We start from the raw sequence: 18542 nt of genomic DNA, 5'->3' as shown, positions 1-18542 counted from the left end.
CTGGTTATTATTTTGAATGGTCAATGGCAAAAGTAACTTTACATTCCAATTGAAGAATTGCTTAAAGATGTTTAGTTAATTGTTCCTGTTTGAATTACATGTTAAAATATTTTTTATTGGCTGCTTTTTTTATATTAACTATAGCATTTTGACATTGTTCCCACCAACCACACGTGCCAACCAACCCGATGGGGCTGATGAACACAAATACACAACATTACTTAAATCACGAACCTAATTTTAGAAAACATTTGTGTACCTTAAAACATACGGTTAAAATATTTTAACACAAATTATTCCAGAGAAATATGGCAGAGTGAAAAGGGTGTTAATACATCCCGGCCTCCCCTACTTAGGGTACCGTATACATTATGACTTTCCCCATTCAGGATTCCAACTACCCGGTTTATAACTACTATTAAAATGCGTTAGGGGTTTTTCAGTGAACGTTGCCATCATTACGTTTAGTTTAAAGTGCAATACAAAAACGTATTTAGTACACATTAGAGATTCGAGCTGTCCGAAGATTGACGTGCACATTACGATGGGAGTGGTAATGTTAGTAGGCTACTTGCAAACTTAGTAACCTTTCGGCTTTTTACTCTTTCGTGGGCGCCAAGTACGTTGAAAACCGGCATATGATAAGTGAACTGACTCAGAAAAGATTACATACATTATTATATATCTCATGTTTGCGATTTCGTATATACAAGGATCTAGGCCTAGGGGGTGGGACTTTTCTAAAACCATTCCCGCATTCTAGAAAGGAGGTGTGGTCATTGAGTCTGGTTAGTGCCTCAGTGGGGAGAAACATTTCAGTTCATCGTCGTCGGTAAGAACCTCAGTTAACAAGCAAAATGAACGGTCTGGACGAAGAACAAATGGGGCCACAAACCTTCCTATATGGTGAGATATGCAATTAGATCTTAGGTTATTGGATACTTTCGGTGTAACTTTAATTTTATATTAATATCAGCAAGCTACAAATTGTATCCGTCTTAAAATATTTTCATCTAAATGGATTCTCATCTCACCAGATACGGCTAGCTAGCGTTAGCACCATTAGCTGGCCAGTTACAGCACCATGAACGGGATACCTTGTTTCGCCGTATTATATTCCAATATATGACGTTACTTTTTCTAAACTCACATAAATTCGTAAATGGGCGTAAAGGAAGCAGTCTACAGTTAAAACAGCAGTTTCCTTCAGTCAACTTTATAAGCCATTACTAGGTAGCTAGCTAGTTACAAAAACGTGATATCAAATTGGTTATTCTTAAAGCGTCTTAGGTACTTAATTTATTGTAGTTGCTGGGTCATACTTAATTAGAATAACTTTTACTACATTGTTTCAATAACGCTATAGACGAAGCTCCACAAGAGCTAGGTAGTACTGTAGTTGTAGCTAACTAGCAGCCCTCCACGTGTCCTATTGCCGAACACGTGCTATGCTTTAAAGATGGCGCCCAGGGCCCTAGCTTTTGCTACACAGCATATTCGGGGGGTAAATGTCTAGTTTCTAGCAGTAACTTAATCTATATATGTTCGAATAAGTAACCCTTCAGAAAAGCACTTTTTGACATGGAGTTGTAATTTCTTTCTTCCGGATTAAGGTGATTCTAGTAGCTCAAACGTTAGCTTCCTTCGTAGCTACCGCATGCTCATTTTTAGACCCTTTATTAGCTACAAGAAATACTTGTGATATCAATGCGCACAGTTTGGTATGCTTCTGCAAAAAATTTAACTGGGTCTACAGATCTTTATCCACGTGTTTCGTTACCCACTTGTTGGCCTCACCTCAGTGAAACCTGTAGCTACATACTGCAATCACAAGCTCCTGAACGGCGTATCGCGCAAATTTGGCGCTGCATGCCTCTACTTTGAAAAAGATTATAAATTATTTTAACTTCTCTCGCTCTGCCATGCCCGGCGCACATTGAAAACCGTGACCTGCATGTTCCACTGTCATTAGTTGTCAAGCATTATTAAACGGTTTCTTATCAATCGATATTGACCAGGTTCTTTATCTTGTACTAAACTAAGTTTAAATGCACATGTTTTTGGTTCAACCTTCCCATATATTCAAATGTGACCTGTGTGTCATCATTGTGCCTGGTTAGGATAGACAAAATACATTTGTGGATTCGCTTGTGTGGCTGGTTTATTCATGGTGGAATGCTGTCCAACCCATCACCTGACCCCTTTTCCCCAATGGTGGTCAGTCTTATTTTCTCGTTATTAATTAACCAATCTTTCAACAGGCTGTGAGCTAAAGTCTGGGAAGGAGGTTGTCTTCAACCCAGAAGAGGATGACTTTGAACACCAACTGGACCTGAGGATGGTGAGTTTCTTGTTTTATATCTGCTGAACAGAACATGACCTGATGTCAAGCTTTGTGGTTAGTAGTTCATTTCTTCTCTATGGTATGATTGTTGTTTCTGAAAGCATTGTCTCTTGGTGATTGCTTTTAGGTGTGTGTGGATCAAAGCACCAAGGATGAACTGCACATTGTGGAGGTGGAGGGACAGGACACAGAAGGCCAGAAGGTTAAGGCTGTGCTGGCTTCACTTAAACCCTCCACCCTGCCTAGTGTAAGTTGACAGTCACGGAGTACCATCCATACTCCTGTGTCGTCCTTCCATGGGGAGGCTGTGTACACAAACTCATGTTGATTTTTATATGGTCATTGCATTGCAGGTGTGTCTTGGTGGGTTTGCAATCACACCCCCAGCGGTGTTCCGTCTCAAGGCAGGTTCCGGCCCAATCCACATCAGCGGCCAGCACCTTGTCAGTAAGTATGCCGTGACTTGTGTGGTTTGTTAGTACGGCCATGGCTTCTGTTACCAGTGATGACATTTGTTGACCTGATGGTTTACTGAAGCATTTTCAACACTGCTTACCAAAAGACTGAGACTGAGCATGGCCACTCCCCCTTCCTGAGATCTAGTGCTTTAAGTTTTAGACAGTAACCCATTATTTTTCTCGCAGTGATGGGTGGGGACCAATCTTTTGATGAAAATGACGATGAGGAGGAAGAGGAAGAAGAGGTACAAACCTCCAAGAAAAGGCCTGCATCTGCACCTGCCCTTAAATCTCAGGTTAGTCCTCAGTACATGCTCTAGTCCAGTACATAGCTGCTGGCCTGCTACTTGTGGCCTCGTCAAGGATGATATTTGTTGAGCTGATACTTTGCTGAGGCATTTTCAACACTGCTTACCAAAAGACTGAGATTGAACGTAGCCGCTCTGCTTTTTCAGTCATACTGAAGAGAATGTGATCCATAGACTGTTTTTGCTATACATTATCATTGTCATGAGCCCAGCTATTTCTTTCCCTATCTCCCTTTGCAGAAAAAGATTAAGATGGATGAGGAGGAGGACGAGGATGAGTATGTGATTTATTTATTTTTTGTTCTCACTAACCTGTTACTCCATTTTGCGATGTTTTGAGTTGATTTGTAACATGTGACTACCTTTTAGGGATGATGACGATGATGAAGATGATGAAGAGGAAGATGAGAGTGAGGTTGAAGAGTCTCCTGTTAAGGTGAGTGGTTGTCTTTGTGGGCAGCTGTATGGCATTTTAAGTTAATTTCTGATTCTCCCATTCTGAAACTAAAGACATGACAAAAGAATCATTTGTTTCCATTCAGGCTAAGAAGACTCCGTCCAAAGCCCAACCTGCTACTCCAAATGGAAAGGGCGCTAAAGCTGCAACACCATCTAGCAAACAGGTAAGTCCTCTTACAGACTTTGTTTCCTACTTGAACATGGTGTCTAATCAATGATGAGATTTGTTGAACTGATGGTTTACTGAGGGATTTCAACACTGCTTACCAAAAGACTGAGACTGATGGCCATTCCCATTTCTGAGTGTCAACGTGCTTGTTAGTCGTGTTACATCTGCCCCCCCCCCTTTTTTTTTAAATAGGCAAAGACTCCTAACAAGGGTGACAAAAATGGACAGACCCCCAAAACCCCCCAGACTCCCAAACCGGTCCCAACCGTCCCTGAGATGAAGGCCAAGTTGCTGGCGACACTGGCAAAGGTTGGTGTCTGTTGGAGTATTAAGAATGCCTGTGTTAATAAACAACCTGTATACATTAACTGCCTGACTGTGAGGATGGATTTACCTCTATACTGACTGTATGCCAAAGAACTGTTAACAACATAAAACAAGTTAATCCCTTTAGTAATATGATGTCTTGCTCTTCAAGGGGGTAAACCTACCAAAACTGCAGCCCAAGTTTGAGAGCTTTGTGAAGAACAGCTACAGGGTCACAGATGCTAAGGTATGTTAATGTTGCTCAGTGTAGATGTTTTGACAAGAATGTGGTTAAGTCTCATCTTCTGGGACTTAATTGTAATTATTAACATGAGCAGTGAGAAACACCAATGCCTCTAAAGTTCTGAGCTCACCAGTGATGTTTTTATTTGAATGGCTGAAGTATAATAAACAATGTTCCCCTCGTGTGTTTTTCAGGCTATCGCAGAACTGTGGAAGTGGAGACAAACCGTGGAAGAGAGCAAATAACTTCTTGAGGAAACCTTTTATTTTTTTGCTACACCACCACACCATTTACCTACTCTGCCACATGTTTGATTGGATGCCTTGTGCTGTTTCTCTAAATTGTGGATGTTTAGCCTGTTCTGTACCCTGCTTTGGGACAGACTACTGGAATTGATTGGACTGAAACCCACCCCCCTGAACCTACACCTTCACCCCCTCAACACTGGAGGGCTGGTATTATTCCAGCTTACATGTGGATGGACCTTAAAAGCCACTTGAAACTTTGCATTTTGTAAATGTGTAAATGAAATCCTTGCTACTGTGTTGTACATAGCCTTTTGAAGTCCAGTCATTTGGTGTTCAAAATCCCTCTTGTAGTTTGGATTGTTTTCAGGAGGGTAGTTGTGATTTATCTTTGTAAGTGGTGGGTGTAGTAAGTTGATGACCATTCCAAGTCATCCATAAGCAGTTGTTTGTTGGGTGTGTGGAAGCTCCTGTCCGTCCTTCCCCTTCTAGAAGATCTGATGCATTAGGCAAATCATTGCAGATCTTCAATTGAAGTTGGTCATACTCATGGTTTTATATTTTGCTATACAGAGAGCAGCTAATGTGACCTGGTCCTGCGTAAATTAAGTAATCCTGTTGTGCCTAGGTCTGCTTTGTGACCTTGTAATTTTTGTTTTATGTAACAGTTGCTGTATGGGCAGCTCTCCTTTTGCAGGAATGTTGTGATCCACAATAAATGTTCTGGGGAAGAATTAATTGTTTTATTGGTGGGTGACTAAGGCATTGAGTTTATTGGTATAGCACATGTCATACACAGGGCAAATCCGTGATTTATGTTAGGAAATATACAAGGCAAAACATGCATATAAAACATTTAAGATGGCTAGTAGATTTATAAAAGTCAGAAAAACAGGTCAAGAATTAAGTGGTCAATGTTAGTCTTTTCTGGTGCATCTTTTTCCACCTATGAAATGGTTTAAAATTTTGATAAACATAACAATTTTGCCCTTAACTATGAAGCAAATCTTAGCTTTTAGTAAAAAAAAATCCTCAAGAAATGTGGAGTGGTTTAACTACTCTGGTTCTAAATGTTTATATTTTTAGCCGGGTCAGTGATCGCTAACCTAATTTAAGGCACTTGAGTTGCTACTGTAAATATCTGGTTGATGGGGGTGACTAAGCGCTTGTAACTAAGTTTTACTCCTGAAATGTTATGGCTAATGCACAGTTTGTAATGATGTTACCATGTTGATGAACTGCAGGGCTAGAAACTTATTAGCTGTTTTGTGAAATGATGCAGAGGAAACGACTGAAGTGCAACATGTATACATGTGTGTTCTTTAGAGGCTTTGAGCTCCTGCCAGGTTACTTGACCGGTCAGCATCTCCGCCATCCATATCCACTACTAAGTTGTTTCCACCAAAAAATAATTTGTCCCACTGAGTCACAGCTTGGCATGCGGTGTAGGGAGGATAGAACTAGGTCCTTTTGCAGTCTCTATGCAGTAGTTGTCCGAGGTGGAGATCCAGGTATTTTCTGTAGTTTATTTCAATTCCTATCTAGTGGTGTATAACTGGAGCTATAACATTCTTTTTGTCTGGTTGAAATAAAATCTACATTAAGAAATGCCAATTTCAACAGCATACCTGCCCAATGTTTAACTTAAGCATCAGTGTTTAATTTGTGGGGCTGTGGAGCGGTAATAACCAGTGTTATTTGCTGTTGCAGTTTTTGTGATCTACCATTTCTGATTTAAAAGAACCAAATCACGGTGGTGTGTAGACCAACAGTCTTTAGTGAAAATCCACAGACCCTTTTGCAGGGTCTTTCCCATTTAGTAGCCATGAACTCATAAAATCTGAATCTTAATGTGAAACAATTATATTTCCTACATATGTGCGCAACCCACTCACCATTTTGTGAGTGGCAGGTAACAGATGTTTGTGGTTTTTTAAAAATATATAATTAGTATGCATTAATTGGATTTATCTTAATGGCTTACATTTATTTCCTGCCTTTCCCTGGTTACTCCTTAATCCAGCCAAATGCTACACCATGCCCATGGAAAACAGATGTCAGGCAGCCTTTGAAGCCAGTTACACCTGGGAATCATTTTAGTCAAAGGGGCCCACAAAACTGTATTCATTCCACATTCCTTTCCTGGATGTCAAAGTGAATGGAATGTAGCTTGTGTTAAAAAAATATCCACTCCCAAGACTTAAAGGACAACTCAATGAAATAACCTGGATGTGCCTGTAGAGTGGCAGCATTAGGTTATGGCTATTGCGTGTCATTGACAGGAACTGGGGTGATTTTCAGTATCAAATATATGTATTTGTGGAATGATAAAGGTATATTTAATTAAGTTCACCAATTTCCCATCACATTGATGTGACAAACACACAAGACTTGAGCCTGCACATCACCTGAAAATCCCTTACACGTTACAACGACTAATCGATAGTAAGTATAGACTCTGGCCAGCAGAGGGGGCTGGTGTATAAGTGCTTTTTTGATAGCATTGGTTGTTTCGTCCTCGAGGGCTGATCTCATCGTATCCTCCCCTCAGACCAGGAGTGGGTCCAGGAGGTCAGCAGACATCCTGTATGAATTAGCCTGAACAGAAAGGATTTATTAATGGCTGCTCTCCCTAACGGCCGCACAAACTATCAGGAGGGGGGTTCATCTTGTCGCACCATCATGTCAGCTCAGCTTCACTTTGTACGGATATGAATAGGCCCACTATACAAGGAGCTATTGGTGATTCCGGAGCCGTATATGGCGTTTCTGAGATATGTTATGTCACTTCTTTTTACCACATTCATTATGGACACAACACTCAGACCTATCCTTCTCCCCTTGGGTCAGCCGAATGTGAATCAACAGCACTCAGCGACTGGTGCTTTAATGGGGAGAGCCTTTTTATGGTCTCTGTGGATCTCCTCTCACCCCCTGTAAGTGCCTAAGATGTGTCGTAAGCAAAAATCTGCCCCGGCCAACGTGTTCGTGAGCGAGAGACCTTTAGTGATATGGATCTCTGATGTGCTTTACGGTTCAGTTCGCTTTGCGTTGTATTTGTTTGATCGGAGCACGTTTAGATCACCTGACAATGTTATTGAATTGTGCAGAAAAATAAAAGAGGGACTCAAAGCAAAAACGAGATATTTATTTTTTTATTATTAGGTTTTGTTAAGTTATTTACATATTTATCAAATACAAAGTATGATACATAGGGAGGTGTCCTGTATACATCCCTCATTCACACTGCCTCAAAATTTCTCTGATGTCTCACACTAGCAATTCGTTACACCACACGTTAACCGACGCAAGCAGACCCTCCACCTCTCTGATATGCCACCCTCATGCACCTCTTTTTCCAGCGAATGGGTCCAGCCTGGAAGGAGTAAAACAGCAGTGTTGAGCTAGCTTCTATAGTAGCTTCCGGTTTTACTAGATTGCTTTTGCCCAACTGGCGAATGTTATTGTTATTCTTATTAAAGCCCTTAAGCTGTGTATTAACCATTCAATGAATTAATGAAACAAAGTATATGTCTTTCTAGTGTTCCGGGTGGATCCTGTTTAATAAGGTAGTAGCAGTTCTCTGGTTTTGGATGTCCAGACAAAATTAAATACTAGCCCAAAAGAACTCAATCCTAGAATAGCTCACTTATTGGATGTCGGTTTTATAGTTTCCCTTCTTATTGAGGTGTAATTACTATATATTCCCCTAATCTACCTTTGGAGTGATAATAGATCAGAAGTAATGGCTGCAGTACTTTCAGAGGCTTTCTAGGATCAGTGTTCCCTAAGCCCATCTCCCCAACCCAAGAATCATTCTTCTAAGCAGCCAGGAAACAGATTAATTAAAGATGTAAAAGGCCAGGATGATGAGATTGATTGCATGCAACAACAATGATTTATATATTCTCAACATATTACTGTTATCTTTCTCTGTCTCTCATTCATTTTCTGGTCAATTGCAGATTGGTCACTTTGGAGATTCAGGGGCCCAGAGCTGGCTGTGTGACTGTAGCTGTGTAGGAACAGATGGGGCGTGGAAGGAAGAAATGTGCCAATCTGTGCTGTGTCAGTCAGTCAATATGTCCATTTGGAATTATGGGTCTTGCTCAGTGATGTGTGTCAAGTATATCACCACAGGTCATCCCACCCAGGATGTATCTGACACAAGGGCCCAGCAAACATTCTGCACGTCCAGATCAGAACAGAGCAGGACTCCCTCAGACACTTTTTGGCTATGTTCTCAAAGTACAATAATCATTAATTTCATTCTTTGCTCAACGATCACCTTTGTGCAATTTCTTAGACAGCAGTCAGTAAGCAATGGGCCAGTCAGTGTTTAATGTCCAGAGGGCCTCACCCTATCCCAGTCAGACTAGAGCGGTCACACCTCCCATCTTTCCAGCTTCCTCTGAGGCCCACGGCTGCAGGTTCTGCAGGGCGAACAGGGACGAGTTGTGAATGCAGAGCGGGTCGGACGGAACCGAGTCGCTCAGGGACTTCTGGAAGGCGTCGTGCTGCAGTTGGATCATCAGCCGATTGGCCTGCTGACGTTCCGCCTCTCTCTCTTCAGCCGTCTGTCGCCTGGCAATGAACACAGGAAGAGTGAGGGAGGACAGAGACGGGCAGACACAAAGGTCTGGACTCTTTTAGATGTCCTGTTAGAGGCCTCGGAGACCGAGAATGACGCACCCTGTTCTAACGTTGGAGGCCAACGTTAGAACAGGGACAGTGATGAGGACCACCTGTCAGCCGTTTTTACATGGATGACCCAGTACAGCAGGAGACACTACACTGACATAAGCCATTATAACATATGCAAGGAAAACCAGAGTGGACCGTAGCCAATGTTTCAAGGAGAACCAAAAACCAAATGTTGCCCAAACAGATCACAATTCCACACGACTGGACTAAAGAGCAACTCTTGCAGATATTCCAAACAGAACCTATGGTCTTTCTATATTCTGCACAATACACAGTAAAACAATATTATGGTTGTTGTAAGTGACATTTGCAAACGTATCACTTTGTTGTAGCGTTGACATGTTCCAGCCGTAATAGGCTAGGATCGTTTAGGATGCCAAAATCTGTGTGCACCAAATTGTTTCACCACAGTCACTGTTTCATTTATTCTAAAGAGTCAGATTTGCGATGAGACAGATCTTTTATTATTGACTGTGTGTAGGCCTATGGTTAAGAGACAGAGCCTGACTGTCTTTGGCAGATATATGCTACTGTAGGTTGGATACGACTACAATCATAGTTACATGATCATGTAGCAGGCTAGTAATTGTTGTGTATACATGTTGTTTTTCATGCAATAGAAATAGATATTTAGATACATTCATTGATATGTCACGTATATGCTACAGGCTTCTTTGTGTTTCTCGTGTCAAATGGTAGGCAAATAGCTCCAGGCTACATCTTAATCAACAGATCTAACTCACAGATAATCGTACTAGAGCAATTACTACTAGAGTAACAGCTAGAATAATGCATTGCAATATGTGTGTGTAGTGTGGGTGTATAAGTGATCCACTTAATATTGCATAAGCTATTAAATGTGAACCTTTTATATACAACAGTGAAGCTATATTTTCTATACCTCACAACCTCTTCGAGCCAAACACTTATGATAGTATGACAATACATAATGTAATGTATGTATTGTGTAATGTATCCAATATAATGGCATTCTTTAGAGCTGAGAGGAACAATGTTCAGGAAGGGGAATATGGGATCTTTGGAGTATCATTTCAAATAACTGAGAAGAAAATCAAACCTATGTAGAAATGATAATAGAGCTATATATGACAGTTGCAAAAGCTATGGACAGAGGAAGAATTAGGCAAATTTTGACAATGAGATATATTCACTGCGACCCCCCCCCCCGCCCCCCCCCCGCTCACAGACCGTGTTAAAATCAGCATGTGGCCCTTGAGCTAAATACCTTTCACATCCCTTTGGAAGGTGCTCCCACAGACAATACCTGTCATTTCAATTTGGAAATGTGGGTAATATTTGGTTGTGACGTTGATCAATGAGATTTCAACCTTTATTTAATTAGGTTTATTTAATTCTCCTTTTCTTATGCTTTCAACCGCCATCTAAAGCACAACCAAATTTCATGGTGTGATTTCTGGCTTAGTTATCATCTAAATATATTATCACTGCAGTTTTTTAATAGCCCAACGATATATTTAGTATTTAAAACTGTTAATGTTTTGTTTCTGTGCTTCATCTAATATCTCAACCAAATTTCTTTGAGTGTAGTTGTAATTACGTGAAAAGTAAATAGTGGTGGTGATCTATGCTGTCTGAAATTCAGCACTGATTATTTTATACACAGAATTGAGCTAATGTTTCAGTGTAACTCAACTCAAAGTATTGCACCAATCATACTTAAAATATAAAATGACCAACCTTTTAACTTTTTAAGTTATAATACGACAAGACAAGTATTACTATTACTGCTTTCTGCTATTTTAAAAATCTACATTTTCCCATAAGAAAACATTAACCAATGAGATAAATATCAAAAAGTATTAAAAAATGAATTACCCCAAATGCTAAATTAATACCACACAGATAAATCTGTATTTTTCTCAAATATCATCATGTCTCATTACAACTTCACAATGTAAAGACAATACTACAAAAAAAATGGAAATAGACCTAAACATTGAATAATCATATTAATTAACACATTTTATACCAACATAAAGTAAATGTAGTAAGTTAGATGTACTCAGTAACCAAATATGTACATAAACATACTCATTTTATATTAGCAGAGCCTAAATAAATAAAGTATTTACACAATAACTGTGCTTAAAATGTTACTGACATTTGTACCACTGAGTTAGTACCACTTTTATGATTTGAGTTCCATTGTTTGATTGGTTGAAATCCTCAGTGCTGAAAAATGTGGTATAAGTAAACAATAAGGCATGAGAGGGTGAGGCATACCTGGCAGCGGGAAGAGGTTTTGATAAGGGGGTGCTGATAATAATGAGGTGGAATTGAACAGATACTGACGCACATCAACCTCAAGCACAGATGGACGACTCGTCCCTGTCCAACCTACAAACAGGCTACCTGAACGCATTGGTGGCAGAGAGAAACAAGAGAATTTCAGAATCTCGTCAGAGGGTGCTGAGACTGCGTAAGGGAGGCTGAGACTGAGTCAGGGGGGGCTGAGACTGCGTCAGGGGGGGCTGAGACTGCGTCAGGGGGGCTGAGACTGCGTCAGGGGGGGCTGAGACTGCGTCAGGGGGGCTGAGACTACGTCAGGGGGGGCTGAGACTGCATCAGGGGGGGCTGAGACTGCGTAAGGGGGGCTGAGACTGCGTCAGGGGGGCTGAGACTGCGTCAGGGGGGGCTGAGACTGCGTCAGGGGGGCTGAGACTGTATCGGGGGGGCTGAGACTGCGTCGGGGGGGCTGAGACAGCGTCAGGTGATTCTGAGACTGCATCGGGGAGGGGGGGGGCTGAGACTGCGTTGGGTGGGTTGAGAGTCCATCAGGTGGGGTGAGGCTGCGTTGGGGGGGCTGAGACTGCGTTGGGGGAGTTGAGAGTGTGTCAGGTAGGCTGAGACTGCATCAAGGGGGCTGATGCTGCGTCGGGGTGGGGGCAGATGCTCGACAGGGGTGCTGAGCCTGCGTCAAGGGGGCTGATGCTGCGTCGGGGGGGGTGGCAACATATATCCAATATACCACGGCTAAGAGCTATTCTTCGGCACGTCGCATTGCAGAGTGACTGGACACATCTCTTAGCCGTGGCATATTGGTAATATATCACCAATTCCAGAGATTACTTTTTACTCTTATAAAATGGATACCAACGCAAATAGAGCAGCAAAAAATGTAATGATGTTACACCCGTGGTATACAGTCTCTTACTGACCAGATAGTTTCAATTCTGAATTTTGATTGGCAAATAGCCGTGGTAAATGGGAACATATGTACCACGCATATGACATCACATCACTTTTCACTGCTCTAATTGTGTTGGCAATTGGTTTACGAGTGACATAAGGCATATCGAGGGTTTGTAAAATATTGCCAATATACCATGGCTAAGAGCTGTTATTAGGCACTCTTCGAGAACAGCTCTTTGCCGTGGTATATTGGTCATACCAGACCCTCTCTTGCCTTATTGCTTACATTCCCATGGCTATTGGCCAATCACCATTCAGGATTCAAATCATCCGGTTTATAAGAGACCAATTACCATAGATAGGACATCACATAACTGTTCTCTTGTGTTGGTAAGCGATTGATAATAGCAACAATGCACACTGAGGGTTTGTGGTATATTGCCAAAATACCACAATTAAATGCTGTGTCCCAGGTACTCATCATCTGTCGTGCCTAAGGTCAGCTCAAAGCCATGTTATTTTGTCCATATACCACACCCGCTTGGGCCATTGCTTAATTTGTAATAGGCTACCTAACTGTAAAGATCTCCTTAGACCTGCTATCTTAAATATGCACACTAAGATTTCATATGAAAAGTAACCTCAACATGTATGTTACTCATGTTAACGGTGAATAAATGAAACACTGTCAACTGCCAGTATTTAAAGATTTATCTAGTGCTTTGATAGTGTTACCTGTGCTTAATATTATGTATTAGCTTCAATTAAAGTAATATGCTTAGGTCAATAACAAACCAACTGTCAACACTGAAGATGTATAGGTATATTTTGGCCACAGACTTTAGTGCTTGTTATAATATATGTTTATATATCTATATATTTATTTTTATATGATGAATGTGAAGAAAAGCACAAAATCAAATCAAACTTAATTTAAAGTTCACGCCATGTTTGATTTAAAAGAAGGAGGAATAACCTAAACATAGAAATGTACATTTATTTTGTAATGATATCTGTAGAACAAAACTACAAATAAAACCAGTGCAAAGATGGAATTATTCAAGCAGAATTTTTGTTTTCTCTATAATAATTAGTAATTGATAGGTTTGATTCAAGTTTCAAGATTTGGTTGGTTTTAAATGTATCTTCAAGATGATCTAGGATTCAAGAAGTTAAAATATACTATAAAAATTAAACTTTGAATGAACTTTCAATAGAGTATGATTTGACATAGCATTAATATTTTAATGAAGATTATTCATTTAGGTGGATATGTGAATTTATTATTATTATATGTGAATTTATTAATCTTCATTTTAAATCCACCAAAGCTTGAAACCCTAGGCCAATACTGTATATGTTATGTATCTTTAGTTCAGCCCGTGGTTTGGATTGAAACAATTTCTGTTTAATTACTTCTGAAATAATATAATCCCATATAATATACCATTGATCATGGATGATATAGGACATAGACAACGTATGGTTGCATTTAATTTGCTCTGTGAAATCTACGCTTTGGAAGGACTTCAGTAGGAAAAGTTGATTTTTGTATTTCAACCAAAAACTATCTGTTAATAATATTTCTCACTTTAGGATATAGTTGTCAGGGGCAAATCTAAAAGCTAAGCAATTTTGGGTTAAAACCCTGGATACTGTAGATTGGTCAACTATCCAGTAGGAGGTGCTGCCCAGCCTATGTATTTTTTTGTTGTGAAATATTGGAATAACTGGCATGGTTTCAAAGACACAATTTCTTTCAAAGACACAAGTTCACCTGATAGTTGGAGGGCACCTAACTTATTGGCTGCACATTGATTCTCCGTTAGGACCTTAACACACTTCTATAACTTGGACTAGAAATTAAAGATACAGCTATAGGTCAATACTGTAGGTATATTCAAAATCTTAGAAATTGATAGCTGGTCTTGTGCTCATCTGTAAAGCGGTCTAAAGTTAATTGTGACTAAATCCTCCTCCAGAGAAACCCCTCAGAACACATCTCACCCTCTTCCCTCCCATTCTCTCTACAGCCCAGTGTCTCACCTCCATTTAGTCCTGCGGTTCTGGAACCAGGTCTTCACCTGGGCGTCGGTCATTTTGAGGGTCTTGGCAAGAGCTGCCCTCTCAGCACTGGCCAGGTACTTCTGTCTGTGGAAGCGTTTCTCCAGCTCACAGATCTGCACCCGAGAGAAGGACGTTCTTGGCTTCTTCCTCTTTGGAGGGGTGCGGTTCTGGTAGGGGTGACCGATCCGCCGGGCCACTGTGAATGGTGTCAGTGCAGCTGGGTGTGTGTGTGTGTGTGTGTGTGTGTGAGGACATTGGACAAATAAAAAGAGCAGGTCATGCACATGTTACAGGAAACCTTGCATATTCTTGTATTGCTTTTAGCATGCAGAAGAATATTATATTCTGCATTGCAATCTATTTAATTTGTACAAGCATTCATTCTACCTATTGATATAGTCATTAACCCTTAAAGAGAATGATTGAGTGCAGGTTAATATTTTATAGTTTATTTTGCTGGTATATATTTGTCATTGAATAATTCTGCTATTTTTCTGTTTAGCACAAATCTTCACCCATATTTTAACATATTCCTTTGAGGTGTGGCAATGATACCATTTCAGTCTAAATCCATTGTTATCTAGTAAAAATAGTGGTCCCAGTCACATTATTTTTCATTTCATTTTACACAATGTTTATTTTCTATTTGTTTCCAAAAGCCATCTGATTGGTGTAATAGTGCTCTGTATCCTGAATATTTATATACGTTGACAGTCAATTATGCTGAGCATGTCCATGAAAGGAGGTTGAGTGTTTTTCCCCATTCACACAGCCAATCATATATAACCTTCCTGCAATATTAATGGCCCTTTACATCTTTATAGTGCCCCCAGAAGAAAAACCAAGGTCCTGATAAATGTTACAGACCATCCACAGGGACACAGACTGGTAAAATAATTTATGTTTCAGATGAACAGTTTCTCCTATTTAATTGTCTGTTGGATATAAGAATATCAGATATCAGAATAGGCTACATATTATTTTTCTGGTGTCCAAAAGACAATACTTGTGTTACAATGTGACATAAAAAATTACCCATATTGGCCAAGTACCTATTTTTTTAATTAACAATGTCTTACGTGATCTTAATTAATTTAGAAGTGCTATGTGAAATGTCATTTGAATAAAAAGAAACCTAAATAAACGCATTGAAATTCACCAATACAGGTTATGTTTGGGTATTTTGTTAGGTTCATCCCATTTTAGTCCACCAATGATGGTTTAATATGTATAATATTGTAACAACTGTGTCGTGTGGAAAGAATAATAAAAATAATACACATTACAAAACACGGTAATAGTTATTTTTTTGTAAGACACCTGCAACCGCACTCAAATCAAACCATACAATACAGGTGAACAGTTCCTTTAAAGTAACACTAGCAACAGAATGAGGTCGATTTGCGGAAGACAAATGCTATAGCTAATAGCATAAGGATGTCCAAAATAACTTTGCACATCAACTTCGATAAGACAACTATGATATCGAAATTTTAGTCAAGATTCGGATAATTTAGTCAATATTCTAAATGTATTTAAAAAGTAGGCTGTGGTAACAATGCCTGTTTTCATTACAAATTCAGTGGTTGTATTTTGATATTTCTGATCAGTTGATATTTGCTTTTTTAATTTTTTTAATAAATCCTGTATGATTAGTATTTCGTATTGGTACAACACTACAACTTGCAAAGTATTTCTTGTGCCCAATGCCACACTTTGAGAAAACGACCCATGTCTCGTCCGGGCTTTACAGCCCACACCGCATTTAACAGTATTTATTCAGGCTTTGTCTTTTGCGTTAAAACTTACTGTGAAATCTAATTAAATGTTAATATTTTTTTTTAATAATTTGTATCTGTTTTTAACAAATATTTTCTTAGTAGTCTATACAAACTTATAGATTATTACCAATACGATTTTTGTCTCAATATAAAGCAGAATAAACAAGTATGTTAACGGTTTCTTTGGTGGATTTCATTTGGTGAATTAATTAAAAACGAATCTTGTTTAATTTATTTGTAAACCTGGTCATTTTAATTTCAACCCAAAACGAAAATTCATTTTGGAAAAAAAAATAGGCTTGGCGTAGTTGTTATGAAAACCAAGAATATAGAGATTTGAAATGGAAATGACCACAATGAATCAGGAAGGTGAATATTTGGCCATATGAATTACATCCCATCGGCGTTGTGGGTTGGTTTTTTAGACCGATATTACGTCTATAGCTATACTCCTTAACTTAAATCAATGTTGAATGGACTTTACCTGCGAATCTGTCCTTGGCGAATCTTTGGCTGCTCTCCATCCAGGGGAAGCTGATGCTGCCTAACCCGGGTACCGCGCTGGCTATTGGAGGTGGTACCGCGGCGGCCAGAGGCCTGTGCGCCGGGACGCGAATCACCCCTCCTGGTGTGAAAGTCAAGTTCACTCCGTACGCACTTGATTCCTCATATGACGAGGCGATACCATGGAAAGAACCGGAAAGCGAGGTGAAGGGTGCTGCACTAGCTCCAGTTGGACTACCAAGGTGGTAACTTCCTCCACTTGTGGAGTTGCCAGTATCCGAACCACTCCGGGTGTTGTTCTGTGAACCGTCCTGTTCGGTACCGCTAAGAATCTGGTCAATACCAAAACTAATGGGTTCATGCTGGGCAGGTTGAGGGGGTTGACTCACGCCGGTGGGGCTTTTGCTTGGCGCCCGCTCCATTCTTACTACCGAAACCTTTCCAGCACCTTTATTCCGTCCTCGGACAGAGCCGGTGGTGCAAGCGGAATGGTGTAGCCTACGAGGAGAAACTGGATTCTGGGTAAAGCATTTAGCTCATCCCTTTAAAGCTCGTTTGAACAGATTTCCTTCTATTACTTTCTATGACAGCAAATTTACCACCATCCTTCGCGGCTCTGACGGATCCGTCCATCTGCGATTTGCGGAAGTTTGGCGCGTTGATTTCGCTGTGCGGGGCAATCGCTTGGGTCAACCCCCCTCCTCCACTCACACACACACACACACACACACACACACACACACACACACACACACACACACACACACACACACACACACACACACACACACACACACACACACACACACACACACGCACACACCCCAGAATACTTTTTCCTATTTCTCTCATCCGATTGGTTAGAGCTTTCCCCCACCTCATTGGTTGATGTTTTAACTTTAATACGCTGAAATGAACGCGAGCTGAGGGAACATTCCAAAGTGACATCATTTCTTAAAAAGCTCACATTGCGGTGGATTCATTAATATCTTTATTGGCTGTATTGTCGACCACCGATGATTCGTTGTCTTAGCCTATCATAACCATGGTTAATGAAAAACGGAATGCCTTCGAAGATTTAATGAAACTGCTTTAATATGCCTATTATACTGCTTTCCAAATTAGAGCATTTGTACATCAGTGGGAACTAGGGGCTACACAACCCTTATCATCAGTCATTAATTCATTCATTGTACCTATCCATAGGTCTAACTACCGAAGTACATTGTAGTAAATGTGGTAGCTTGCTAGCTTTTGTAAAGGTAGTCCATTTATTGCTAGAAATAAGTTCTAAAAGTAGTATTTCTTGGCAGATGATGGTGGGGATAGAAGATTAATTAATTGATTGATGATAGCCTAAACATATGGACGTTGGTTTGGTTTCTCTGGTTTAACCATTCAGACGTAATCATGAATTTTGGCATGTTAATGCCAATATAATTTATGAAGTTTTGTAAAAGTACGTCATTTTAATTTATGTAGCTAAAGTAGGTAATGAGCAATGGAATTAAAAATGACTACCACATCTTAGATTTGCCACTGGAATCCATTATATTTGTTATGACATTTTTAACAAACAAAGGGAGAACCAATTGACATACTGAAAAATGATGTAGAAATCACAGTCTTGTCCTTTGAATTAGGAACTGTTCGAGTTTCTTGTGTGAAGCTTAAATATTCGAAGAGCAGTATAGAGTTGAAATATTGCACTGTGTTCTTGTAGTTGGCATTAGATGACTGACCAGTCATGTTTACATTGACGCCGTTTACAAACAATGA

General features: G+C 40.0%; 2 protein-coding genes across 2 annotated transcripts; one reads left to right on the top strand and one right to left on the bottom strand.

Annotated features, from left to right (window-relative positions):
* The first annotated feature begins 765 nt into the window (after positions 1-765).
* npm1a (nucleophosmin 1a) lies at positions 766-5271 on the top strand. The gene is made up of 11 exons (XM_010894653.5): positions 766-906; positions 2262-2341; positions 2472-2591; positions 2698-2791; positions 2989-3098; positions 3351-3388; positions 3480-3546; positions 3653-3733; positions 3931-4047; positions 4217-4291; positions 4483-5271. Exons 1-11 carry the CDS (start codon positions 858-860, stop codon positions 4531-4533), a joined length of 882 nt encoding a protein of 293 aa, XP_010892955.1. The 5' UTR covers positions 766-857; the 3' UTR covers positions 4534-5271.
* A 3543-nt stretch (positions 5272-8814) lies between these two features.
* On the bottom strand, positions 8815-17408 carry tlx3b (T cell leukemia homeobox 3b). The gene is made up of 3 exons (XM_010894652.4): positions 16744-17408; positions 14458-14695; positions 8815-9117 (listed from the first exon to the last, which is right to left on the bottom strand). Exons 1-3 carry the CDS (start codon positions 17183-17185, stop codon positions 8904-8906), a joined length of 894 nt encoding a protein of 297 aa, XP_010892954.1. The 5' UTR covers positions 17186-17408; the 3' UTR covers positions 8815-8903.
* Positions 17409-18542: the final 1134 nt, after the last annotated feature.

Source organism: Esox lucius, chromosome 7 (genome assembly GCF_011004845.1).
Source record: "Esox lucius isolate fEsoLuc1 chromosome 7, fEsoLuc1.pri, whole genome shotgun sequence".
In the NCBI taxonomy this organism is placed as follows: Eukaryota; Metazoa; Chordata; class Actinopteri; order Esociformes; family Esocidae; genus Esox; species Esox lucius.
The sequence above is the reverse complement of the archived record's forward strand: the minus strand, read 5'-3'. Positions and strand labels throughout refer to the sequence as shown.